Source organism: Pipistrellus hanaki (assembly GCF_964339955.1).
Source record: "Pipistrellus hanaki genome assembly, chromosome: 21".
Classification (NCBI taxonomy): domain Eukaryota; kingdom Metazoa; phylum Chordata; class Mammalia; order Chiroptera; family Vespertilionidae; genus Pipistrellus; species Pipistrellus hanaki.
The window spans coordinates 1,153,738-1,181,578 of NC_140523.1; the positions used below are offsets into that span (position 1 = coordinate 1,153,738).

A 27,841-nucleotide genomic window follows, 5' to 3' on the forward strand; every position below is an offset into this window, starting at 1 on the left:
AATAAAAATAAAATAAAATAAATGTTTATTTAAAAAACAGCAACCCAACCGAAGCCGGTTTGGCTCAGTGGATAGAGCGTCGGTCTGCGGACTGAAAGGTCCCGGGTTCGATTCCGGTCAAGGGCATGTACCTTGGTTGCGGGCACATCCCCGGTAGGGGGTGTGCAAGAGGCAGCTGGTCAATGTTTCTCTTTCATTGACGTTTCTATCTCTCTATTTCTCTCCCTTCCTCTCTGTAAAAAATCAATTAAAAAATATACATTAAAAAAACAGCAACCCAAAAAAACAAGGGAGCTAAAGAATGAACTCCCCAAGTCTAAGAGTATATGACCCGTTGCTTTTATGCATCATAACTGTCGTATTTATGTTTATTTATTCCATTCATTCGTTACTTACACGCTGAGTTCTTTCTGCCTAAGGACAGGTGATGGTCAATCTGCATATTGCTCTTTTATTAGATAGGATAATGGACAGCATCTAATCAAGTGAAATAAAAACACAGAGTTAGCCATCTGAAGCAGAAATGGTCCACGTTTGCACAAATTGACACGTTTGGCAAAGGGGCTGGGGAGGAACCTGTGAGAAACCCGAGGGCGAGGCGGGGCGGGCGGGATGAATTCTATTTAAGGAATTCTCCCATCCCCCCCCCCCCCCCCCCCGGAGGAGTGCGCCAACTCAGATACCTGGGCGAGATCCACGCGAAGATACGGGCCCCCGGGGAGGACTGTCCCAAAGGAAGGTGGCGTGCGAAGGCAGCTCCTCGGGGTGGCCACAGGCTCGGGCAAAAATCAAGTCATTTCTTGCTTTCTCTTTTTGTATGTGCGGTATCAGATGATTCTGCCCCTTCATCTCAGCTTTCCGTGTTTACCTTCAGAGTGAGCGTTTTCTCTGCCAAACACAGCAGATCCCGGGACCCTGGGCAGAGAGGCGGCGCACGCACCATTTCTCCTGACCCTTACTCCCTGAGGGCCCCTCTTCGTCCTCAGGTGCCCAGTGTCGCGCCTCCTAGGGGGTAAACAGAGATGTGCTCATGTTCAGTCTAGGTTTCCTAAATTCTGCGCTTAATTTCCTCTTCAGAAGACACAGTCGTCAAGACATTCTCCTCCTCCGGGGCTCCCATCTGCTGGCCTACAAGCAATCTCGGCTGCCTGCCTGGAGGAGGGGGCCCGGTACCCGTACAAGCATGGCGCTGGGAGTACTTAGGAGGGTTGTGGATGGCTAGAGGCAGAGCACGCGGTCATGATCACGTTCACACATTTCTTTCCTCACGTTCAGGGTCCCGGGTCCTCATTTTGGTGTCAGTAAGGGGGTACTGTTCCCCGTCCACCCCCCTCTTCTCTGCTTGTTACTCTAACCTCCCTACGCTCCACGCTTCTTAAGTCCGCAGAGCTGGCTGGCCGCTTGGGTGTGAGCCACGAAAACTCCCCCAAAGGGTGCGGTTTGCTCTGGAGATGCTGACTCGGGCCTCTGCTTGGCTCCCCACCCCCTGTCCTTGCCATGTGCTCCTTGGCACGAACACTTTCTTGTTTCAAAGCTCCTTCCCATGTCTTATTTTTGCAGGGACCCCAGACTACGACATTAACTATAAGTATTTTGGCTTGTGAATCTGATTATAAATCGATGTTGTGAATTTAACATTATACAGAAACTTAATTGATCAAATCCCAGCTCATGTTTTGTTGGTGATTTAAAAATATATGTCATATTGCCCTGGCTGGAGCTAGGTGGTTAGCACCAAAGGGTCACGGGTTCGATTCCTGGTCAGGGCACATGCCCGGGTTTCAGTCTCAAGCCCCAGTAGGGGGCGTGCAGGAGGCAGCCAATCCATGATTCTCTCTCATCAGTGACGTTTCTGTATCTCTCTCCCTCTCCCTTCCTCTCCGAAAGCAATAAAAAATAACATTTTAGCTGGATTCTTTTGAATAGGTCATTCTAATAATATTACAACTAGGTTTTAAATTTTTCTCTTAAACACTTTTTTACCAGCCCAAAGAACTGAAAATAAAGTACATAATACCCGAAGAGAGCAAAATGTAACTACTATACACTTTTTAAATCCCTGCATTTTATTTAAAATCTAGCTCTCATTTTGGTCTACTGACCAAATTTGACCGCACACCCTTGTAGCTGTGCCAATATATTATAACAGCTACTTTGATCAGTTTCAGAAAATTAGGAAAAGCCTTGAATCGAGGTATGTTTGGAATACCTGATAAAAATAACACAAATATTTAATAATCATGCTGAGGAGATAGGACCTTCAGTAAATAATAGCCTCCCTTTACATTTTTGTTCTGGAGAAAGAATGGTACCAAACAGTGCTATAAGCTAGGAACGAAGCCAATGCGACCTCTTAGTTCATTCCAGAACTTTCCACTTGATTATATTTTCAGACCCACTCATTTCACGATGTTTTACTTTCAGGGGGCCTTGCTCCTTGAGGGGTATTCAATGATATTTCAATGGATGAAATAAGACGGAAGCTCACAGCTGAGAACTTTAAAATGACTGCATATTGGCCCGATGCTGGTGTTAACCAATGAGGACCAATTCTGACACCCGGTGAGCTGTTAACACCAAGTTTCCATCTATATCCCGGCCAGAGAGAGCAGTTCCATTCATACCTTCTGCAAGGGTTGGGCGTCTTACTCCAAAATAATTTATTTTAAAAAAATTTACATTTTTATGGATTTCAGAGAGGAAGGGAGAGGAAGAGAGAGAGAAGCATCACTGGTGAGAGAGAATCATGGATCGGCTGCCTCCTGCACGGGGCGTACTGGAGATCGAGCATGCAACCTGGGCATGTGCCTCGACCGGGAATCAAACCGTGACCTCCTGGTTCCTAGGCTGATGCTCAACCACTGAACCACGCAGGCCAGACCCAAAATAGTTTATGAACAGATACATAAAATAAGGTGCAACACCGTTTAAAACTGAGATATAATTCATATATCATAAAATTCACCTCTTTAAGAGTGCCATGCAGTGGTTAGTATATTCACCAGGATGTACCACTACCAACACTATCTAACTCATGGTCACTCCTATCACCTCACCAAGAAACTCTGTACCCATTAGCAGTCACTACCCGTTTTCTCCGCCCACCTTCCCCAGCCCTCGTCAACCGCGAATCTACTTTGTGTCTATAGATTTGCTGATTCTTGATAGTCCATGTGAATGGAGTCATACAGAATGAGGTCTTTTGTGTCTGGCTTCCATCATAATGTTACATGGTCTATCCATGTTGTAGCATGTGCGAGCGCTTCTTTCCTTTCATGGCTGATATTAGTCCATCATGGTTATACCACATTGGATTCAACCATTCACCCATTGGCGGGCATTTAAGTAGTTTCTACTTTTGGGCTATTGTGAACTTTTGTTGTTGTTTTTTAGTTTTTGCATGGACATATTTTCTTTTTTAAATATATAATACTTAATTGATTTTTTTATAGAGAGGAAGGGAGAGGGAGAGCTAGAAACATTGATGAGAGAGAAACATCCATCAGCTGCCTCCTGCACACCTCCTACTGGGGATGTGCCCACAACCAAGGTGCATGCCCTTGACAGGAATCGAACCTGGGACCTTTCAGTCTGCAACCGATGCTCTATCCACTGACCCAAACCAGCGAGGGCACAATTTTTTTTTTTTTTTTTTCATGGAAGAGGCAACATCTCATCTATACCACGTTCTGTAATCTGGGAATTAGGTATGATAACCAGTAGGCATCTTGAATGGCACTGACAGGGCAATCCAGTTCAAATGGATTGTCTTTCACACACTGTCATGAGAAGGCCACTGCCGAACAGGCGATTCTGAATTATAAAATTTACCATGAACCACATCAGATTATTGATATAAACTTACCTAGGAAGAGACTATTTTCCAAGTGACTCGCTTTATTTTTTTTTTTTTTGCAATATCATGACTACACGAAGTATTTCTCTACGTAGCATTAACTGTTGATCAAGAAGACACGATATAACAACTTTAGAATTTTCTGCAAAGTACTACACACAACTCAAAAATATATAGCATGTGGGAAAATTTTCTCCAGTCTCCAATGCTCTCACATAATATGCAAAGTATTAAGAATGACATTAGTGAATCTAGTATAATTTTTTTTAAATAATAAAACAGCACCAGGGAAGCCAAATTATAACTTGAATTTTCCATCAATCAAGCTGGGTGCTGCACCAGGGGTCAAGGTTGAGTCTGCCCAAAGGTTGCCCACTGCTGGTGCTCAATGCACATTTATAATAATAAAAGCATAGTATGCTAATTAGACCGGATAACCGGACGACCTTTTGGACGTCCTTCCTATTGAAGCTGGGCCTGCGAGGGCTGAGCCCCTTGCATGAATTTCGTGCACCGGGCCTCTAGTGGTTTATAATAGGTACAGAGAGGGTACTTGCATTCTGTCTTTGTAAACTTTCTAACCAGCTAAAAGTATTGCTGGCCTGAGTGGCTCAGTGATTATCCACTTATGAACCAGGAGGTCACAGTTAAGACCGGATAACCGGACAACCATCCGGACGTCCTTCCCATTGAAGCTGGGCCTGCGAGGGCTGAGCCCCTTCAATGGGCACATACCCAGGTTGTGGGCTCCATCCCCAGTGTGGGGTGTGCAGGAGGCAGCTGATGGGTGATTCTTTCTCATCATGGATGCTTCTCTTTCTCTCTCCCTTCCTCTCTGACGTCAGTAAAATTACATTTAAAAAGAAATAAAAAAGTACCACATATTGGCATCCCATCGAGAATCCCGAGTATCGGGTTAGCACGTGTCATTTTATGACAGGGCTGTGGGAGGGTGAGAGAGAAAGGCGACTGGCATGTAAGTGATAGGCAGCAGCCACGTGGGCCGGAATCACGTCTGTGAGGGTTCACGCCACGTTTTTCACCTGCCAGGGTACAAGCACGGAGGGAGTGCTTCCGCTAACACCTCCGTTATTCTCCGGGATGAGACAAGTGGTAGGTTTTGATGTCGATCTTCGGTACCTATTATGCTTGACGCCTTTGCAGGCGGAACAGGCCAAGTCAGGAGATGGACAGGGGGAGGTGAGAGCAGTGGAAGCGCAGCTGGGACACGTGTAACGCTCTGCCTTCAGCGTTCTGCGTGGAGTCTGCTTTCCGGGCAGCGGGGGGTGTGACTGTGAAAAGATCACACAGTTGTCAGTAACGAGGTAGGATTTTTAGCGCGGTTGAGAGCCGAGCGTGACAGATTTAGGGCAGCGAACAAAGTTCCACAAACGGAATTTTAGACAAGTCTGACATTTTTGTGAAAAGACTTTTCCTGCCAAATCAACCTTCTTGGTTCCCCTCTTTCCATCCCAACTTATAGGAAACGCTATATAATTAAAATATTTAAAAATATATGCCTGACTGGTGTGGCTCAGTGGTTGAGCGTTAACCTGTGAACCGGGTTATGGTTCAATTCCCAGTCAGGACACACGCCTGGGATGAGGGCTCGGTCCCCAGTAGGAGACACGCAGGAGATGGCCAATCAATTGATGCCTTTCACTGATGTTTCTCTCTCTCTCCCTCTCCCTTCCACTCTGAAATCAATAAAAAATATATTTTAAAAATATCTTATCAGCAAAGCAACCATTTCAACGATTAATTTCCTGTAAACAGTCTTTCAAAATCAGTGTATTTTTATTTCTAGTCTACATTTTTATTTTTAAAATCCCTCATAAAAGTCCCTTAACATGTTGCGGAACTTACAAAGTAGGTTATAACTTTTCAAAGGGTATATACGGGCACCCTGCGGAATCACCCCTGGGTCTAACTTCTCTGCCAACTCAGGGTCCCCCCACACCCTTTACTATTCGTGCTATTGAGGCAGTGGAGCTGGCTGAAATTTGTTATAAACACGGAGAATAACCTGGGGGGGGGGGGGGAATTATTCTCTGGGGGGAAGGAAGAGAACACTAAGAGTACCATTGAGTTAGAATGTGTTCACTTGACAATATCATCAAATCCTAGCTCTTCGGGGAGCTGAAGCTTGCTTTAAATTCGATTCGGGGAGACCCGTCTAACCAAATCGTTTCCCGTCTGAGACACTTTCATACAAAGAAACACACACGAGACAAAGGGTCCTTGGTTTGGGGGCAGGATGTATTCCAACGGGGGGAGGGGGTGGGGAGGGGAGGGGAGGGGAGGGCGCAGGCCTTTCGGCTCCGAAGCTCGGTCACCACGCTTCCAGAGAGTTCTGCGGAGCCCCCGCGCCGGACGGGACGGGACGTGAGGGCCTGTGTGGCCTGGCGGGGCGCCCCTGTCCCTCCGCCCGCGGACGGCGTGTGACCCGCAGGCAGCTGCGGTGTCGGGTTGGCAGGCCTCCCGAGGCTCCTGGGTGTTTATCAGCGGAGTAGGTCAAAAGTCTGCAGACACTGGGTGGAGCAGCAGTAAGCCACAAAACTCACAGTCGTCCTCCTGGAAGTGGAAAAGAGGGAGAGAGAGAGGGACGCGGTGAGTTCAAGATCAAAGCCTCGGGCTTCGTTCCGTTACAGATGGTCTGTTTCTTTGTCAGAATAAAGGATGAGGTATGGCCAGCGCAGCATGCAGCAGGGATGCCCGTCTCCTTTGGGCACCAAGCCCTGGCACCAGGTGGGGTGTGTCTGTGCCCCCGTTATTAGCGGTGATCAGATGACTTCATAGTCCCCCCCTCCTCCCTCCCCCTGCCCTGCTAACAGCACATGAAAAACAAGAATTCTGCATGCTACGGTCTGAAGTCTGCTTACTAGAACCCACACGGGGAGGGCAGCATTTCAAACGTGTTGTAAACATCATGAAGCCCAGCCCGGCTGGTGCGGCTCAGTGGTCGAGCATCGACCTATGAACCAGGGTTGATTTCCCGGTCTGGGCACATGCCCGGGGTGTGGGCTCAATCCCCAGGAAGGGGCGAGTAGGAGGCAGCTGATCAATGATTCTCTCTCCTCACTGATGTTTCTATCTCTCTCTCCCTCGCCCTCCTTTTCTGAAATCAGTAAAAAAAAAAAATTTTTTTTAAATCATGTAACAGAAAACCTCGCCAATTTAGCTAGAACACACACACACACACACACACACACACACACACCAGAGAGCCTAAAAAACATAATTTTAAAGGCTTTACCCTATAAATGTAGTCACAGAGATTGGCTGTAGAGGGAGTTTAAGAATCTGAATAGTAGAGTTTGAGAGTCCTTACCCCAGCAAAGGCTGAGCTAAAGGGAAATTTATAACACCAAACACACTTATTGGGGGGGGGGGGGGGGGGCGGGAAGCTCTAAAACCAGTAACCTGAGTTTCCACCAGGAAGTTGGAGAATAAAGAGCCATTTAAGTCTAAAGCAAGTAGCAATCATAGCGCATGCTCCCTGCCCGTTACGGAATCAGACTAGAAATCAGAGGAGGGACTGCAAACGTGACGATCAAACACCCCAGTTCTCTGCCCTTTTCTAACCCGTCGGTCAAAGGAGTTCTTTCCTGTGGGTTAAAGAGGAAAGTCTCAAAGGATAAGACCTCACAGGACCTGAATGGAGACGCAAACTTCAGCAAATCAAAAAAAAAAATCTGACATCAAGTGGGAATTATTCTGGGGCGGGAAGGCGGGCGCAGTGTTTGAAAGCCAGTGCCATCCACCCTATCCACGGGTGAACAGAGTCAAACGCGCGTGGTATCCATGGACTCGGAGGAAAGCGTTTGAAAAAATACACCACCTACTCACGCGAGACACGCGGCAAACTAGAGATAGAGAGGACCTTTTCCAATTTCATAAACATCATCGACAAAAAGGACTTGCTAATGTCCTACTCTGTAGTGATGTCTCCTTCTACCACCTTCGTCAACACAGTACTGGAAATCCTAACCACTGTAATAAAGCAAGAAAAATGAAAGCCAAGCCAATGAAGAGGAAGAAATAAAACCGCCAGCCTGTGGACTGCTAGCTGAAGAGAGAACCCTCTAATAACATATTGTACCCTCTAATAATATATTGTATCTGCTTGTTACATTTATGTTACCCGATTAGTGAGCAGACCCTTCCCTCACAGCCCCCAGAAGAAACGCATCCTGCCAACACCTTGATTTCTGACCTCCAGCCTTCAGAGCTGTGAGACAGCAGATTGCTCTTGTGTCAGTCAGCATTTTGTGGTATTTTTGGTGCGATATCTCTAGCAAGCTAGTATACACTACTCTTAAAAAACATTCGGTAGCCTGATTACGGATTGGGAAATACAGAACTTGTGAGAAGCAGACATGCCTGGGAAAAGCCAGATACATGTTGTTATGTGGATCAAGAGTCCTCTAAGTTGATGTCTTTCATTTTAATAAATGAACAGTAAGTTTTGGGAATGAAAATCTGCTCTCCCTATAAGGATCAAAAGTTATCAGCAGACCACTCATTCTTCTCTGCGATAGATATTTAAAGGTTTGGGTATTTATCATTTATGTGAAATTACAATAATTTCTTTTTACTTTACACTGCACTAATTTAGGTTTGAGCTAACACTTGTAAGGGACGTGGTGTTTTAGAAGAATATTCAACATGTTCTTTCACAACAAGGCCAGATGTCCATATTAATGCAGACTTTGGCTGAAACAATACTTGATTTTAGGACAAGCAACACGAACAGACCTCAATATATTAGAAAACTTAGAAAAATAAGATTACCAAGACCTTTGAGAATTTATGACATTCAAAATATTGATTTTACTTTGAGCAATAAGGTCCTGAGATTCAAGTATTTGGTTTTCAGTTACCAAAAAAAGTCCTTTAAAGGCTATGGTGGAAACCAAAGTCGATGCCTTTAATACAATCTCCATGGCAACATGGGAAGGAGCACAGGCTGGTGGACCGGATGAAAACCACAAGCTCTCGATTTCAGACCAAGCATTACCTCGCCACAGAAAGCCATGTTTATAGCTCAGCGTATTATCTCTGCTATAAACACAGGCACTATGGCTTTGCTCAACCAGAGGGCACTAACTCCTACGTACTCGATACACACATTTTATTAAACGACCACTATTAAATTTATGTGCTGAGACAATGGAAGATTATCCATACTGAATTTCTAGAAGCAGCAGAAGTAAATGGTATTTAAAAATACTGGGTAAGTTTCCCAGTTTCATGTAAAGATAATACAAAAATGACTTCATTTGAAGGGCCTTCTTTACTTTCACCAGTTAATTAGCGCGACAAAAGAAAGTCTGTCTTTTTTTTAAAACAGGTATTTAGAATTTTATCAGCTACTAACAGTGCATCCTGACCACACTGAATTGTTTTCCTTTTCATTTTTTCGGTAAGAAAATACCTTCTATAGAAACTGTGCAATAACAATGCATTAGAATTTTACTACAGCTGGATGAATTAGATGAATTTTCTAGTACGTCTTACTCATATAAAGATACTGATATTAATATTTGCTTATATACACAATTTAAAAAAAAATCTCAGACCAGATTTTGAGTGGCAAACACACAATGCAATATATAGATGGTATATGATAGAACTGTACACTTGAAACTTACATAATCTTATTAAACAATGTCGCCCCAATAAATTTAATTTTGAAAAAGTCTGTGAGCTACAGAAATAAATAGTTAACATTTACTTAGTCTTGATTACATAGCAGGCACCATCCTGGGCTCCTGACATGAATCGTCTCACTTAAACCTCTCAAAGACCTTATTAAACAGATATTCTTATGATGCTCATTTTACTGATGAAAAAAATGAAGCTCAGAGAATTTAAATATAATAATTTGCCCAAGGTCTCCCAGTGGAGAGGTCAGGGTTGGAGGCTGGATGCCCAATATGGGGCGTGCAGGAGGCAGCTGATAATGATTCTCTCATCATTGATGTTTCTCTCTCCCTCTCCCTCTTCCTCTCTGAAATCAGTAACAAATAAAATATAAAAGAAATGATTACAAAGGAAACACCTCTTGACAGGGAATAGAGGTAACAAGTGATCTGGAAAACTGACTAACCCAGAACACCACCCGGGATAAATAAGTACGGTATTATAGCACCTTTTTTTTTTTTTTAACTTTGAAAAATGCAAACTTAGAAAAATCTTAAATTTAGAAAAATCTATATGCTATGGCTGTGCTAATGGGGGAATTTTTTATTTGCTGTTCTATTTTTAATTGTCTGGTATTCTTTTTTAAACTACCGGTATGGCGTTTTTGACTTAGTGAACATTTTTTAGCAAATTCAAGGCACTGTGCCAAGAAACAGAGAGTGGCAAGAGAAAGCCATTTGGAAGGGTTAGAAATTCAACACACTCACTCACACACACACACACACACACACACACACACACACACCGGTCAGCCACACACTTTCAGTTAGCAACACCCATTGCTTAGACGGGCTGGGCTGGTCCCATTATATAATAACTATCTGGTTCTTGCAATTCCTTGTTACCTGAAGACTACTTTGAACAGGGGAAGAGCAGAAAAGCATGCCTGCAAAGCATGAGCTACTCTCAATAATGTATGCCATAAAACTGTTCTGTGTATGAGCAAAAATGTTTCCTCATGATGCTAAAAATGCGCACGTTTCATTTAGCACGATCTATGCCCCTATGTAGCTGCTGACTTCACAGTACTTTCCTGGGAGGCACCTACCCCTCCCTGAACCCCCACCCGCGCCCAGGGATACACCCCGGTGCCCACGTGGGCATGATTACCCCTGGTGCAGCCCCGCCATCGGCGTCTCTCTCAAGGGAAAGAGCTTGGGGTAGACGATTGTAAACATGGGCTCGCTACACCGGTGGCAGTGCCCCAGGGGGCAGTGCAGCAGCTCCAGGAGACTTCTGGGTAACGAGACGGGAGACAGGAAGTTCAGATCTGGAACATGAGAGAGAGACAAGCATGCATGAATAATAATAATAATAAAAAAAATCAGAGTGCTTTACAGTACCAGGCTTTTAAATATAGTTCTTTGTTACCGAGTGAGTTCAGTTAGTTAAAAGTACCGCATGTTGGAAATTCTTTTATCTATCAGGTATGGAATAAAAACGGAACATTATTTAGAAATGAAGATGCTTTTACATTTTTGATACTAAGAGGAAGTCCACATGGGCTCTTTTAAAAGCAACCAGAAGCTGTCCTGAGGAAGAGGCAAGGAAAGAACAAGAGCAAGAATTCTTTAAGAACAAAGATCAGAAAAGTGTGATTTTACCAGAAAGGGCTTGTAAACTTCTCTAAGAGACAGAGAATAAAAAAGGGACTGAATCGGAAATGAAAAAGGGCTTTCAATAAATTCTTCCTAAATATATCAGGCATTTAGAATCAATCAGGTTAAATCATATTGACTGAAAAGAATAAAAAAAGGAAAAATAAGAATTTAAAGGGAATGAAAAGCAATGAAACCAAGCTTGTATTTCAAAAAACTGCCCCTCACTCTTTGGCTCAATGGGTAGAGCATTGGCCTACTGACTGAAGGATCCCGGGTTCTATTCTGTTCAAGGGCACAGGCCCGGATTGCAGGCTCAATCCCCAGTAGGGGGTGTGCAGGAGGCAGCAGATCCATGATTCTCATCATTGATGTTTCTCTCTCACTCCCTCTCCTTTCCTCTCTGAAATCAACACAAATATATTTTTAAAAAATAAGTAAAAATTTAAAAACTGGATTAAATGGCAAATTTTACTTCTGTGTATTTTTCCACAACAATAAAAAAAAAAAAAAAGGAACAGTGAGCCTATACCGGTTTTGCTCAGTGGATAGAGCGTCAGCCTGCGGACTGAAAGGTCCCGGGTTCGATTCCAGTCAAGGGCGTGTACTTTGGTTGCGGGCACATCCCCAGTAGGGGGTGTGCAAGAGGCAGCTGATTGATGATTCTCTCTCATCGATGTTTCTAACTCTCTATCCCTCTCTCTTCCTCTCTGTAAAAAATCAATTATATACATATACATATACATATACATATACATATACATATACACACACATATATATACATATACATATACACACACACATATATATATATATATATATATATATATATATAGAAAGAAAAGAACAGGGAAACAGGTGGCATGGCACAATGGCGCAGGTCCCTGGAGCGGGCGGACCAGGAGGGGGGCCCGTACCTTTGAGAAGACTGTGGTAGACGTGATGCAGGCGCCTCATGGCCAGCTCCTGCAGCGGCAGGATGTGGTCCCTCTCCGTCCCTATGGCCTTCACCTCGGCGGGGAGGAAGACGGTGAGGGGCCCGGATGAGAAGGACAGCAGCTTCCCCTCGGAAACTTGGACGGGAGCCCCACAGCTGCGGAGAGACAGGCATTCACCGCCAGGTGAGCGACGAGGAAAGGAAGACACGTGCAATAAAACATGTGCTTGTCAAAACACATATACACTGAACATATGTAAACATCTGAAGACGCCGCTGAATTGCCAGGATGCTTTGCTAGGCGAACAGATGCTCTCCCGGGCTCCTTAATAAAACCTGGCACAGCCTGGCCGGTGTGGCTCAGTGGTTGAGCGTCAGTCAGCCCATGAACCAGGAGGTCACAGTTCGATTCCCGGTCGGGGCACAAGCCCGGGTTGTGGGCTCCATCCCCAGTGTGGTGGTGGTGGGGGGGGGTTGCAGGAGGCAGCCGATTCATGATTCTCACCATTGATGTTTCTCTCTTTCTCTCCCTCTTCCTTCCTCTCCGAAATCAATAAAAATATATTTTTAAAAATAACAAAAATTAGAAATAAAATAAATAGACACCGTCCAGCTGAAACCCAGCTAAGCCACTGCTGAGCTCTGGGCCTTCCAGCGAGGACAGACTGAGGGAACTTTCCTTCCTCGGACCCACACGGTACGGTCTGTGAGCTCTACGTGTCCTCCTTTTAGGACCCTCTTCGCGTTTATGTTTATTGACATTTTCAAAATTAAAAGGGGAAAGAAGGACACGCTGTTAGGTTATAGGGCCGTGGTTTCATAGAACTTGCTGGCCTGGAAAAACACCCTGCGGAGCAAATAGATTTTTAATAGCAGACGATACCTTTACGGGAGCCGTTCACAGGCTTGTGGTGAAAACGCTCTCGGCCAAACCTGCTGACTCAGCCAAGCCACACCCTGCTCCCCGCGGCTGCTCAGACCCAGGGCACAGAGGGCCTTGTTCCTTCAGGATTGCCCGCACTCGGGCGTCTGACCTCATGCCACCCCCTGCCTGCGACCACTGGGCTAACCTGAAAGTCTTCACACGTTCCTTCCCAAACGACCGGCAGGCGCCAGCGGACCTGGCTCTTCTGCAGACGTAACCTGGGACAACCTCCCCACCCCCCACAGGGAACGGGCACTGAGGGAGAGAAAAGAAGCCCTGGGCTGGATGGCTCCTTAGGAAGGCCCTTCATCTGCTCATTCCTTCCACTACTAGGAGATGTTCCCACTCTTCGCCAGTCAATCGAGATACTTAAAGAAACAAACAGCCCGGCCGGTGTGGCTCAGTGGTCGAGCATCGACCTATGAACAGGGATCCCCCAGTGGGGTGTGCAAGGAGGCAGCCAACCTCACTCCGTCTTCTCTGACTAACATTAGCATCATTGTAATAGTTTTGTTTTCCAAGGAAAAGGAGTCACCTTGCTCATTTGTTCTCTCTCTTTTTAAAAAATATTTTTTATTGATTTCAGAAACATCCATGATGAGAGAGAAACATCAGTCGGCTGCCTCCTGCACGCCCCCTACTGGGGATGGAGCCTGCCACCCGGGCGTGTGTCCTGACCGGGAATTGAACCATGACCTCCTGGTTCATAGGTGGACACCCAACCACTGAGCAACACCGTACGGGCATAATTCGGCAGACTCTGACTAACGCCGATTCATCTCTGATGGGAGGGAGCTTCACGCAATCAGCTGAGGGCCTTAGAGAAAAGGAGCGAGGTCTCCTGAGGGAGAGAGATTTCTTCCATCCAGTGCCTTCAGCCTCCAGCTGCCTCCTCAGCCCGCCTACAGATTTCACATTTACAAGCCTTCACCATCAGGTGAGCCAATTTCTTTTTATTTATTTATTTTTATCTTTCCTTAGCGTATTTTTATTGATTTCAGACAGCCATGGAGAAGGAGAGAGAGCGATAGAAATATCAATGATGAGAGAGAATCATTGATCGGCTGCCTCCTGCAAGCCCCCTATTGGGGATCGAGCCCAAAACCCGGACAAGGGGCCTTTATTGGAATTGAATCGGGGACCCTTCAGTCCGCAGGCAGACGCTCTATCCACTGAACCATACCGGCTAGGGTGAGCCAATTTCTTAAAATAAATTAATCTCCCTCTCCCGCCGACCCCTCACCTCATTCTACTGGTTCTGTTGCTATGGAGAACACATGGTAGAAGAGTATTTGTTTCCAAACTTTACAGCCACACTGCAGTATGAGAACCCTGAGCACAACCATAAAACAACGAAACAAGCCAATCATTGGTGAGTATTTACTTCATCCTGTTATTGCCGTGGCAGCTGCTGCTCTTAACCCGACTGCAGACGGGCTCTGCGTGGGACCGCCTGAAGAATTTAATAATACAGAGGAGCAAACGAAGGCTTACAAACTCAAAACCAGATTTTGCCTAGCGCTCTCCTGGTCTCCAATAATGAGGAAGACAGGGGTCTGACTGACGCTACTGCAAAGGTGCATTAGCAAGTAAGTGGATCCTCGTCTTGCATAATGTCGAATTTCCCTCTGACAATTCTCTTACAGGGGTCCTCAAACTTTTTAAAGTGGGGGCCAGATCACGGTCCCTCAGAGAGCTGGAGGGCCGGACTATATGAACTACTAATCCCTACTGTAACACCTCGGCTGCGCTCACTGCCCAAAAAACCTGGCGGGCCGGATCAGACTCCTCTGCGGGCCACATGTGGACCGCGGGCCGTAGTTTGAAGACCCCTGTCTTAGAAGAAGTTCTCACTCTCCCTGACTGGACGGAAAGAGCTAATTAAATCCAGTTTAGGATCCATCTATGAGTGCCTTCTCTGCCTAAGAGGAGAGAAGAGCAGCAGGGGGAAGAATGCAGGCTGTAAGGGAGGGTGTCTCAGGGGTTAGGGACCTTTCCACTGGGCATGGCCAACCTCCCTTGACCTCATCAGAGACTAAATGACACTCACAAAATGATGCAGGGGAGGAAAAGTTCTTTTCTTTCTTTTCTTTTTGGTAAATTTTATTGATTTCAGAGAGGAAAGGAGAGGGAGAGAGAGACAGAAACATCTACGATGAGAGAGAATCATGGATCGGCTGCCTCCTGCACGCCCCACACTGGGGATGGAGTCCACAACCCGGGCCTGTGCCCTGACCAGGAATCAAACTGTGACCTCCTGGTTCATAGGTCGATGCTCAACCACTGAGCCACACCAGCCGGGCCTTTAAAGGAACAATTCTGGAATAGAAGGACCAGAACTGCACCTGTGACAACTGCATGCGGAGCTACTAGAAAGCCAACAGACTGAAAATGCCTTTGGGCCTTGGCAGGTGGGACTGCCTCCACTCCCAGACTCCCCGTGTGCGAAAGCTGACAGTGTGGTGCTCTCCTTCTAATAATAATTTATTTTCTCATGGCTGGTATCAAGGGAAGACGTGACTACACTATTAATAATAACCATCGAACGTAAGCCACTGGCTAAAAATCTGCCTATTTTGCACTAGTATTGACTGTCCGCAGAGATTTGGAGCTCTCAGAAAATTCGCTTTCTCTGCTACCAGATACCAAGTCAAGGATTGAAAGCTCTCTCCCTGCTCAGAACCAACAGAACTTTCTGGCAATCAGCACCACATCTAAACACAGAGCAGAAGGCCCGCTCTCTGGGTCATGGCACGGCCTAAAGACATCCCGGTGCCGTCTCTGAAGGCTGGCTTGGTGCGGGCACACTGCCTCATCCTGGGGCTGGCCTGCGTCACTCCCTGTCTTGGTGATGGGGGCCCTTCCTCCCCCGGAAGCAGTGGGCCGGCGTGCGGATCCCGGAGGACCTCGTGGGGATCAGTGACAGGAGAATCACAGCTGTCACCCCAGCTGCAGGAACCGCTGAGCTGCACAAACCACTGTGCTTCCCAGGGGGCTCTGCCGGTCGGCGCCTGGCTTGTGTTTCATCAGCCTGCACAGGCGCTGACCTCATCCACCCAGGGCTCCCCCGAGATCACAACCGTGTCATTTCTCCCCGGGGAGGCGGCTACGCCGAGGCTGGCGCTCTCCAGAGCGATGGCTGCTGGGCGCCGGTCCCCCGGAGCCATGCCGGCAGGGGCACGGCTGTGCTCCGTGCACCAGCCCATCGCCAAGCCCTCTCTGGCCAGAACTGCCGATGGGGAGAGGCAGGTCGGGCAGGGTGCTGGGGATTGTGAGAGCAGAGCCAGACGTGCTAAGTGGCCTCGGAGGGGTCCCCCGCGTCCTTTGGCTGCTTGAGTGAGGGGAGCGAGGCCAGAAGCAGGCTCTGGAAGCTGGGTGGCTTATATGAGCCCCAAACCCCTGTGGGAAGCACTTTAAGGTGGGTCCATCCCACTATTATGGGAGGAGCTAAAGCTGTCTTTTTTTTTTTTTAATTAAAAAATATATATATGTATATTGATTTTTTTAGAGAGAGGAAAGGAGAAAGAGAGAAACATCAATGAGAGACACATCGATTGGCTGCCTCCTGCACACTTCCTACTGGGGAAAGAGCCCGCATCCCGGGCACTCGGCCTGACCAGGAATGCAACCAGCGACCTCTTGGTCCATGGGACACTGCTCAACCCACTGAGCCACGCCCAGAGGGCCGAAGCCATCTTTCCAAAAGCCCGACTGAGAAGAGGAGGTGACTGCTGTTCTGAAAACAAGGCCTATCGCTCCCCGTTGAATGAAACACCCGCTTTGGCTGCCGGGATCCTGATCTGCACGAGGGGCTATTTCAGACGCCGAGTCCTAAACGGCCCAAGCGCTTCAGGGCTCGATCCGAGGGCGGCCTTGCAGGGGCGGGCCGAGGAAGACAGCTTTTACGTCACCGCTGACGCCGCCGTGCTGGGACTGACACCGAGCTTAGAAGGATGTGTAGAGATTCCTGGAATGACAACGCTCCAAACCTGCTTGCCCCATATGCTTACGTCTAAAGGTATGTGCTTTCGCATATGAAGGACAGAGATAAAACTGAGCAGGATTATCAGGTCAGTGCATCTCTCCCTCCGCTAGATCAAGCCCAAATGAGGAGACAGAAGCAAAGGCAGCGAGCGGAGGGGCTGGACCGCAGGCTCACCCGTTGCATCCGACGACCTTGTTGTACAGGTAGGACGGCAGGCCTTTCAGGTGCGTGTTGTTGTCCACGTACACGTACTGCAGCTCTCGAGATCGACCTAGATCTGGATCGGAAAGCAGAGCACCGTGACTCCCACAGCCACGCGCCGACGTAACAGGAAGCGTAAAATTCAATGCAACAACGCGGACGCCGCCCAAACACGCTCTCAGCTCGGGCGTGCCTTATGGAGTCCCGAGGACAGGGGTCGGCAAATCGCGGCTCGCGAGCCACATGTGGCCCTTTGGGCCCTGGAGTGCGGCTCTTCCACAAAATACCACGACCTGGGCGAGTCTATGTGGAAGAAGCGGCGTTGGAAGATGTTTAAGTTTAAAAAAAAAAAAATGTGGCTCTTAGAAGAAATTTCAATCGTTGTGCTGTTGGTATTTGGCTCTGTGGACTCAAGAGTTTGCCGACCACTGTCCTAGGGGACTCAAGGTAAGTCTCTGCTCGAGCTGATGCAGCGGATACTCATCATGGGAGCCCCATCTTGGAGTCAGGCGCCTAGGGTTTGAATTCTCATACTCTTGTGTACAAAATGTGTGTCCTTGATGTTACCATCTGGACAAAGCGGGGAATAAAGCTGCCTCTTCAATTCAGGGGGAATTACTAACGCAGTTTCTGAAGGACCAAGTGGAATTCTTGGCACACAGCCTTCTCCAATATATGGCAGTTATTATCATTCCCGTGATTACCAGTAAGTGATATTTGGAGGTGTGCCCTCCAGGAGAGGGTCAATTAAGAGAGAATTCTTCCCCTAGCTGGTTTGGCTCAGTGGATAGAGCGTGGGCCTTTCAGACTCAAGGGCCCCGGGTTCCATTCTAGTCAAGGGCACGTACCTTGGTTGCGGGCTCAATCCAAGGCCCTGGTCAGGGCACATGCAAGAGGCAACCAATCGATGTGTATCTCTCATCATTGAAGCTTCTATCTCTCTCCCTTCCTTTCTGAAATCAATAAAAATATATTTTAAAGAATGTTTCCATTCTGAGAACAAAATTTTCGCTCAGTAACTAACTTTGAGAATCTTTAAAAAAAAAAAAAATGATTTCAGAGAGGAAGGAAGAGGGAGAGAGAGAGAGAGAGAAACCTCGATGATGAGAGAGAATCCCTGGGGATCGAGCCCAGGAGCCGGGCATGTGTCCTGACTGGGAAACAAACCATGACCTCCTGGTTCAGAGGTCAATCACTGAGCCACACTGGCCGGGCCGTAATTACCTCTGGAAGAGGCCAGTGACCCGCCAGCTAACGAGATGCTGTGTTTTCTTCCTCCTATTAGTTTTAATGGGCCGATGGCGTGCAATAAAACATGTCATGCAGTAATACCCTTCCCGGTTCCTGTGCGGGAGTGCTCAGTACGTGAACTTCATAACGGGAGGAAGTGAACATCTGCCCAGATGTGAAAGCCACAGAGAACGTCTTCATGTGGCTTTCTTTCTAACGCGTCCAAAGTGTTTTTCCTCTCTTCCTTCCAGGCGCCCAGATCAAAGCGCTGTGACTTGCAAATTAGCGAGAGCTCGCGGTCTTGCAGAGACTCCAGCTCTTTCTCCTTGAACTTCAAGGCCCTGGCATGTGCGGTGCACATGGCCGCCCAGGGAACACAAAGGGCTGTGTGTGCGGGGCGCCGGGTGTGTAACTGGCCTGTAAGAGCCGGCGCGGCACCCGGCCCGGCCAGGACCAACAGGGTCTGTTTACTGAGACCCGGCCAGCGTGAACCTCATTTCTTCCATCAAAGATGAATGATGGGAGTCTCTTCAAGAAAACGACAGACCGAAACGGGGTTGTTTAGAATGGTCTGTCAACATTATACCGATCATCAGAGTTTGGGAAATTGGATCTGTAACTAGTCATAATGACATTTTTAATGCCTGTAAAATGTGGGTATCTTCGTAATGAATGGACAGTCATTTGTAGTCTATTCAGAAAACATTTTAAAAAGCTAATATAAACTACCTACAGGAGCCCAGGCAGTGTGGCTCAGTGGTTGAGCATCAACCCAGGAACCAGGAGGCCCAGCGCACATGCCCAGGTTGCGGGCTCCATCTGTGACGTCAGGAGGCCTCCGGGTGTGACGTCAGGAGGCCTCCAGGTGTGACGTCAGGAGGCACTGCCAACGCCCAGTGGTGAAGGAAGTGTTTAGCTCCCTTTAAAAGCTCACCTCCCTGTGGGACGGTTCCGCTTACAGATTTGGGGCAGGGATTGCAGTAAGTCCCAGGAATTCCTTCAGAGAAGAGGCTGGGGGAGGAGACTCATGCTGACGGTCCAGCACAGACTGGGGGTTTCACATTGAAATTTGTTTAAGTGGCACTTCCGTTTCTTACCAGCTAAAATAATTTGGTTCTCAGTGAAAATAAATGTATTGTTTTATTAAAGGCCCATGTTTGTTTACACATATTATGTCAGAACGGGCCAATTACAGAAGTCCGCAGTGGATAACGTTCCTTATTAGCCAGAGCGACATTGTGTGTGTGTGTGTGTGTGTGTTGTGTGTGTCACCTGAGGATATTTTCCCATTGGTTCTGAGAGAGAGTGGAAGGGAGGGGGGAGATAGAGAAAGAGAAGCATTGATGAAAGAGAGACACATCGACTTGTTGTCTCCCGAAGGCCTGGGATCAAGCCTACAACCGAGGTGCATGCCCTTGACCGGTATCAAACCCGGGATCCCTTCAGTCCATGGGCCGATGCTCTATCCACTGAGCCACACCGGCTAGGTCCAGTGACATTTCAAGCTCAGTCTTTAAAAAATGTCTAGTCTGCTTACCTGGCAACACTAACCATTAGAACACCCAATACAAATGTTTCTACATAGAAGCCCACATCTAAGCAGGAATGTCTGTACTAGTGGCCACCCTTCCATGTAGCTCTATAACTCCTGTCAACTGTAATGTTCTCTACATGAAAAAATATCACACATATGTGGACACACACATACAGGGTGTCCCCAAAATATCTGCAGACTTTAACCGCGGATGGCTCAAGTCTGAAAATGAAATGTATTTTGATCAACACTGCCTTTATAATTATTCCAAGTGCGCGTAGACAGTTTTTGGGACATCCTACATAGGTCAATCCTTTCTCCGAGCAAACCATCTCAGATTTCACACGATTTGTCCCTAATCACATTTTTCGCACAGATTTTTTTCTTCTTCTTCTTCTATCTCAAATCCCGACATGAACTCGGGAAGGCAGGAAGCCTTCTTCACGGCACAGGTGGGTTTAAGAGAGGAAGCTCAAGGCCAACAGAATGGAGAAAACGGACCCCTCCCTCCCAGGCGAGGGCCTGGAGGAGTGCTGCCTCAGTCTCTGCCTCTGGGCCTGCCCACGGCCACACGCCCGCGGCCACACGCCCACTCACCGAGCGGCAGAAATGCGAGCCGGTTCCCGGCCATGGAGAGCTCATTGAGGCTGGGCAGCTGGCAGAGGTGGCGCGGCACACACCACAGCCGGTTCTGGTCCACGGTGAGGTACTGCAGAGAAAGGCACAGGTGAAGCCTCTCGGGTAAAGCTAGCAAACGATTGGCAGAAATGTCTAGTGTCTGCAGCTCCTTCAAATCGCCAACCTCTACAACCAAAATCAGAATGGAGATAAATCGCATCCTCATCGCGGCAGGCAGGCTGATTAAATCAAATGAATCAATACTGCAACAGTTCACCCAAATTAAACCCAGTGGCTGCAGCTACTTCCATAGATAGGAAAGGGGAGGCACGGGATGAGGTCTAGTATGCAAATGATCCAACCCGGGCAGGTGTCTTTAAAGGAGCCTGCCAGAATTGTTTTTCAAAAAATATTTTTATTGATTTCAGAGAGGAAGGGAGAGGGAGAGAGAGAGAGAGATAGAAACATCAGTGATGAGAATCATGGATCAGCTGCCTCCTGCACACCCCCTACTGGGGAGGGAGCCCGCAACCCTGGGCATGTGCCCTGACCAGGAATCGAACCCTGACCTCCTGGTTCATAGGCTAACTAACACTCATCTACTGAGCCACACCGGCCGGGCAAGTATTTCTTTTTAAATAAAATTGTCTATAATTAATTTTACCTTTTAACATGACTGACACCTTCAAAAATATCCATTGATCAGTCACCCTGAAATTAGTGTGGCATTACTGATAAAGAGTTTCAATGCGTCCTTTTTAGGATATCAGTGGAATCTCTGACTCTTTCCGGCTGGTCTTCCTGTCGGCACCCACTCCCCACGGAGTAGACACCAGTGTGCAGACTCCGTTTCCTCGGTGTGCCTAGTCGGCATGGCTTCCTTTTACGCTAGGATAGGGGTGTCGAACTCAATCAGAGAAGGGCCCAAAATCTAAAATCCAGCCTAAATCGCGGGCCGAATGGTTTACTGAACAGTCATAAACTGACAATGTCATAAACTGACAGCGGAGTGCAGTGATGACAGCGCGGTGCGGGCCACATTGCAAGGCCTGGCGGGCTGGATTTGGCCGGCGGGCTGGATTTGGCCCGTGGGCCTTGTGTTTGACACATGTGCGCTAGGACCTCACAACTCTGCAGCTACTTATAGAACACCCTGAGAATGACCTCCTAGCTGCCACGCACTAATTGCTTCCACGAAGCATACAGACAACGGGAGAGTGCAGCTCCTCAGGAGAACGCAGCAGGCTCCCCACCTGGGACCACCCCTCCCGGCTGGCGCACGCTGACCTCATCTGAGGTCTAAACGGGAATGGGAAGGAAGCCACCCGCGCGGTGCCAGGGCAGTGACCGCAGAGTCAATAGCAAGGCCTGGTGTTTTTTAAGCGCCGGCTTTTTCCGGTGCCGCCAAGTCCGCTCTAACTGAAGCTGCCAGGTAAGGGGGAGCGCACACACAGAGACATAAAGGGCAGGATTTCAGTGTCCGCTTCCGTTCTGCGTACTAGTGTGTCCCTCTGTATGCTCATTCTCTCTCTCTACCCGTAGTCCGGCGTCGCAAGGCCCATACTCTGGTACGTAGGAATACATTCAAGCCGTAACCCTATTCTCATCATCCGTGCAACTTTGGGTTACTTATTCAGATATTTAGATGCGGTGATTTGATGTTTAAAAAATCATCTACAGCCTGGCTGGTGTGGCTCAGTGCTTGAGTATCATCCTATGAGCCAGGAGATCATGGTTCAAGTCAGTCAGGGCACAGGCCCAGGTTGCAGGCTCCATCCCCAGTTAGGGGGTGTGCAAAAGGCAGCCGCTCCATGATGCTCTCTCAACACTGATGTTTATCTCTCTCCTTCTCTGTTCCTCTCTGAAATCAATAAAAATATATTTTAAAAAATAAATAAGAAATCATCTATAAAAACACCAGACTAACATGTACCTGAAGTGATTAAATATTCATAGATTCAACAAGACATGGCAGAAAACAATTACTATTTATTTTTAATTTTCAGCTCATTAAATCATATTTTTTAAATGTAAATTCTAAATATAAGTGCCTTTTTAATTGATGGAAGTTTTATCACAGAATCAATTATGAACACAGTACGTTCAAGGTTTGTTATGTTTAACAGAGAGAAAGGGGCTCTCAGAAAGTAGATAATCTTTCAGAAAATGGGTAGGACTATCTTGGTCAAATAAAAAAATTAAAACCAGTCATAAGGAATTTGCTATATATTCATAAGAATGTGTGGCAGGTTATGTTTAATAACAAACAATCACAAGAAAGAATAAAATTAACAATACCAGAAAGCCCATTGAAAAAAAAAATCTATTAACTATGCATTTGTCTAATAGAAGTAACATCAAACAAACAATTAAGAAGTCCTCTTAATTAGAATAGACAAGTACATATTATTTGGGAGCTTTAAAATAAAATGCTCTAAACCACCTGACATCAGAGAAGCACAACAGACACTGATAGGACTGAAATCTTTATGTCTGGGCATCAAACTTGGCAACTAATTCCCAATAGAAATTTTAAAATGTGAAAGACATATTTAAAAAAAAAAAAAAAAAAAAAAAATCACTGCCCTAACCAGTTTTGCTCAGTGGTTAGAGCTTCGGCCTGCAGAGTGAAGGGTCCCAGGTTCGATTCCAGTCAAGGGCATGTGCCTTAGTTTCGGGCACGTCCCCAGTAGGGAGTGTGCAGGAGGCAGCTGATCGATGTTTCTAACTCTCTATCCCTCTCCCCTCCTCTCTGTAAAAAATCAATAAAATATATATTTTTAAAAATCACACTGTTTTGACATTTTAGGTGGGGCTTTGTGTGCAGTTAAATTATGCACTAGAGTTTCTTTCAATGTCATTCAAAATAAGTTACTTACCAGGCGTTTACTGCTTATCTAACCAAATGGTTAACTTGACCCTAGCAAAATGCCCCCGAGACCACTGCAGGAGATAAGAAACCATTTCTTGAAAGTGCTCTTCCGGAGTGCCAACCATAATCTAACCCGCTGCTAGACAGAAGTGGCCTCTCTCTCTTCTTTAGATACAGCCCGTCTTTGAAACTGAAAAGCATGTATTCTAAAACTTAGCATCTGTACCCCTGCTTTGTGTCAATACACGAATCGCTACTTAGAAAAAGCCTTTTATTGTCTTCATTCTGCAAGACGAATGGAGACCACATACGCAGGTTTTCATTCCTGTGCTGTATTTTAGGGATTGTCTGCTCCCCAGATTTCCTCGAGGCAGGCTTTCTTCCCTCTTCACTGCGACAGCACAATGGAGCTTGTGACCTGAATGAGATCACCAGGTGCCCATTGTGGGCATAAAGCTATTATAACCGCTGCCTCGAGAAATATCACAGCATCACCATCCAGCATGAAAGTTTACTTTTTATTTTACTACTTTGAAGAGAATAACTACAAACAATCCATATTACGCTATCTGAATAAAATATCCTTATAACGATATTTCACTTTCATTTCACTTTCTAAACTCAAATTGGTATAGGGAGCCCGGCCGGTGTTGCTCAGTGGTTGAGCATCGACCTATGAACCAAGAAGTCAAGGGTTCGATTCCCAGTCACGGTACATGCCCGGGTTGCGGGCTCGAACACCAGTAGTGGGTGTGAGGAGGCAGCCGATCGGTGTTTCTCTCTCATGGATGTTTTAATCTCTCTTCCCCTCTCCCTTCCTCTCTGAAACCAATAAAAATATATTAGATTGTGAGATGGATGTCCGGACAGCTGGACATCCCTCTAGGGGTCCCAGATTGGAGAGGGTGCAGGCTGAGCTGAGGGACAATCTCCCTCCCCACCCCCCAGTCCCCGTGCATGAATTTCATGCACCGGGCCTCTAGTATATTATGTAAACGGCTTGAGAATATTTCAAAAGAGTGGGGCTGAAGGTGGTGTGAAGAACTGGGTGAAGTCTCCTCACCAAAAGCAAGCAGAACACTGGACAAACCTGTAAAGAACCAACTATTTCAGGGCTCTGGACACCACCCAGCGGCAGACAAGTTCCTAAGTGTCTATTCTTGGAGACCTGTTAAAGCTTCATTCAAGAACAGCGGGAGTGTGAGCCTTTTATTGCTTGGGGTGGCTCCTCTCCCATCCAGGCCCCAAGTTCAAGCTCAAGAAGGTGTGCTTACCCAGGCAGGGCTGAGGAGGAACGGCGAGGACCACCAGCAGGCTGGCTGTCAGAGAGAGCATCCTTGACTTGGGGGGGAGGGGGATTTTGGGGTAAATCTCACAGTCCCCCCCCCCTTTTTTTTTTTTTTAGCTAAAAGTGGCCAACGGTGTAGGAAAAGAATGAGGAAAACACATGCTTTCCTAGCCTGGGATTCAGACCCCGTTGGAATGAGCGGTTGAACAGCCATAAATTTAATTGGGCGATTCTGGAAATGGGAGAGCAGATGAAGTGCTAGCTCTGCTCTCCACAAATCCTCCCACAGCCCAGGAGCCATCTGTCCGCGCGGGGAAGGCCCGAGAGTCTGTACAAAGTCAGCAGCGGAGCAGATGTGACAGCTGACGCGCCCTGACAGCGCCTGACAGTCCGAACACATTTATTTCGGTTCGCGTAAGACGGGAGCTGCACGGGCTGGAAGTGTTTGAGCAAACGTCTTTCCAAAGCGATGGCAGCTCCTCGGCCATACAGACATCGCGGCTGCCCCTACAGACATCGCGGCTGCCCCTGTGGAGCCAGGTTAAGGGGCACAGGACTAAACTCCGAGCAGCTACATACCACAGAGGGGGAGAGTCTAACATGTACACCGCAGGAAGGAACAAGAATTTAAGAAAGAAAACAACTTCCAGAAAAATAAGTCAAAATCCAAAGTTTGTCCCAATATGTTAACTGGATTTTCCACTTTTCCACAACAACAAAATTACAAGATAGCGAAGTGTGACCCATAACCAAGGGTGCGTGGAGGAGAGGGGGGAAATGAGGAGAAGCAGTCAACAGAAACTAACTCTGAACGGGCCCAGATGTTGGACTTGGCAGGAATTTCAAAGCAGCTGTTACAAATGTGTTTGAAGAAGCAAAGGAAACTATGTCAAAAACTAAAGAAAACTATGATGACAATGACTCAATCAATAGAGAATCTAAATAGAAAGACATAAAAAGAGCCAGGGAACCATTCTAAAGTGGAAAATACAGTAATTGAGATAAAATGGTCACTAGATGGTCTCAGGATCAGACTTGACATGGTGGAGGAAAGAACAGTAAACTCAAAGACGTGTCAATAGGAATTATTAAATTTGGAGAACAGAAAGAAAAAAAATCAACAGAAAATGATCAGCGCCTCAGAGACCTGTGGGATACCATCATATCTATCTGGGAGTTCCAGAAGGAGAGGAAAAGGAGAAAGTGGGGAAAAAAAAAATACATTAAAAGACAATGGCTGAAAATGTTCTATATTTGATGACAAGCATTAATCTACAGATCCAAGAAGCTCAATGAATTCCAAGTAGGAAAAACACAAAGAAATCCGTATCTAGACACATCACAGTCAAATTGCAGAAAGGTAAACAAAAATAGAAAAGTTTCCATGAGAGCTAAAGCTGGTTTGGCTCATTGGATGAAGCATCGGCCTGTGGACTGAAGGGTCCCAGGCTTGATCCCAGTCAAGGGCATGTGCCCGGGTTACGGGCTCCATCCCCAATGGGGGGTGTGCAGGAGGCAACCGATCAATGATTCTCTCTCATCAGTGATATTTCTCTCTATCTCTACCTTCCTCTCTGAAATCAACAACCATTGGATGAGGTTGGAAGTGGGTCATGCCCCTCAACTACCATTGGGTGAGGTCAGGAGTGGGTCCTGCCCCTCAGCAACCATTGGGTGATGTTGGAAGTGGGACCCACACCTCAACAACCATTGGGTGAGTAAGAAGTGGGTCCCGCCCCTCAACTACCATTGGTTGAGGTTGGCAGTGGGACCCGCCACTCAACAACCATTGGGTGAGGTTCAAAGTTGGTCCCACCCCTAAACAACAATTGTGTGAGGTTGGTAGTAGGTCCACAAGGCAGGGCACAAATTAATTACAGAAATACAGATCTCTCTGAACAACCCCCACCTTTAAGCTCAGTCCCTTTGACTGGTCCCGCCTCCTCCTCACTGCTCCTGCCCAATCTACCCTCAAGGACTGGGGGCAATTGTGTCATCCCAAAGCACTTCCTCCCCCTCCCCCCCCCCTTCCTCCCATCACCAGTTGGCACTATGTCTCTCTCTCCCAATGCTCAGACTGAGGGACGGAAATCACAGCAGGTGTACAGTGCAGACCCTGGCAGGCGCCCCAGGATCCTGGCGACCAAGGCCAACATCAACAGGGATCCACGGATAAATCATGTTGGTATCACGTGCCCTGACTCTGTGCGATGAGCATGCTCCACACCTGAGGTGCTCTTCCCTAAACCCCAGTCTATTATGAGGGAAACATCAGAGAATCCAAAAGGCATCCTTCAAAACACGAGACCAGCACTGTGCCGCCAGACACGGCCCAGGGTGGCCCTGAGAGGGGACGGCTGAAAAGCTTGGAAAAGTCAGACAAGAGAATGAAAGCTGGGGCTCGGTGGGGTGCTGCTTCCTGAGAGACAGCCCCCAAGCCCACAAGCCGTCTTTATTTTGTAGCAGATGCCACGAGGCAAAGTAAGGGCTTGGTCCAGATGTCTACAGCATTCTCAAGGGCTTCCGTCCTACTCCATTACATGCACCTGATCAAACTGGGTTTACTTGCAGCCTATAGCACTCAGGCAAGTGGGGCCACGGGTTCAGACCACAGGTTCCAGCTTACAGCTCTAGCTGTTGGATGTAATTGTGCTGGGAGGCTCTGCCTTCCAGGCTGGGACGTGCACATGGCCAAGAGAGGACTGGGTCCTCTCATGAGTCCCAGTCTTGAACCTGTCCAAACGCTGTAGCCCCTCTCCACACGGCACCCTCCAAGCTCGTCAAGGTCATTAAAAACAAGGACACCTGGGAGACAATGCACAGATGGGGCTAAAAGCAGTGAAGTGTTCTGGGTAGATCCTCCAACCGAAGAAGGCTATTAGTGAAAGGCTAGGGAAACACAGATCTTAAGTGCGGTTCAAGCATTCACTTGTTAGCTGTGTCGGCGCCGGGGTTATGGAAGCTGTGAACAATAGGAGAGACTAGCTATGCAGACCTGTGCGCAGGAACCCTGAACTCAATAAGCAATTGTGGGGTAAATCTAGAATTATTCCGAGATAAAAAATTTTATTTTTAACAATGTAATTAAC

General features: G+C 47.1%; 1 protein-coding gene across 1 annotated transcript in view; it reads right to left on the reverse strand.

Annotated features, from left to right (window-relative positions):
- Positions 1 to 4,686: 4,686 nt before the first annotated feature.
- LRRC28 (leucine rich repeat containing 28) overlaps positions 4,687 to 27,841 on the reverse strand; it is a 36,687-nt gene continuing 13,532 nt past the window's right edge. Inside the window, exons 6-10 of the mRNA XM_084869258.1 lie at positions 20,572 to 20,778; positions 17,184 to 17,286; positions 12,080 to 12,255; positions 10,673 to 10,832; positions 4,687 to 6,430 (exon numbers count right to left, since the gene is read on the reverse strand). Coding sequence (XP_084725384.1) covers positions 6,358 to 6,430; positions 10,673 to 10,832; positions 12,080 to 12,255; positions 17,184 to 17,286; positions 20,572 to 20,778 — 719 coding nt within the window. The 3' untranslated portion in view covers positions 4,687 to 6,357. The remainder of the gene's footprint in view (positions 6,431 to 10,672; positions 10,833 to 12,079; positions 12,256 to 17,183; positions 17,287 to 20,571; positions 20,779 to 27,841) is intronic.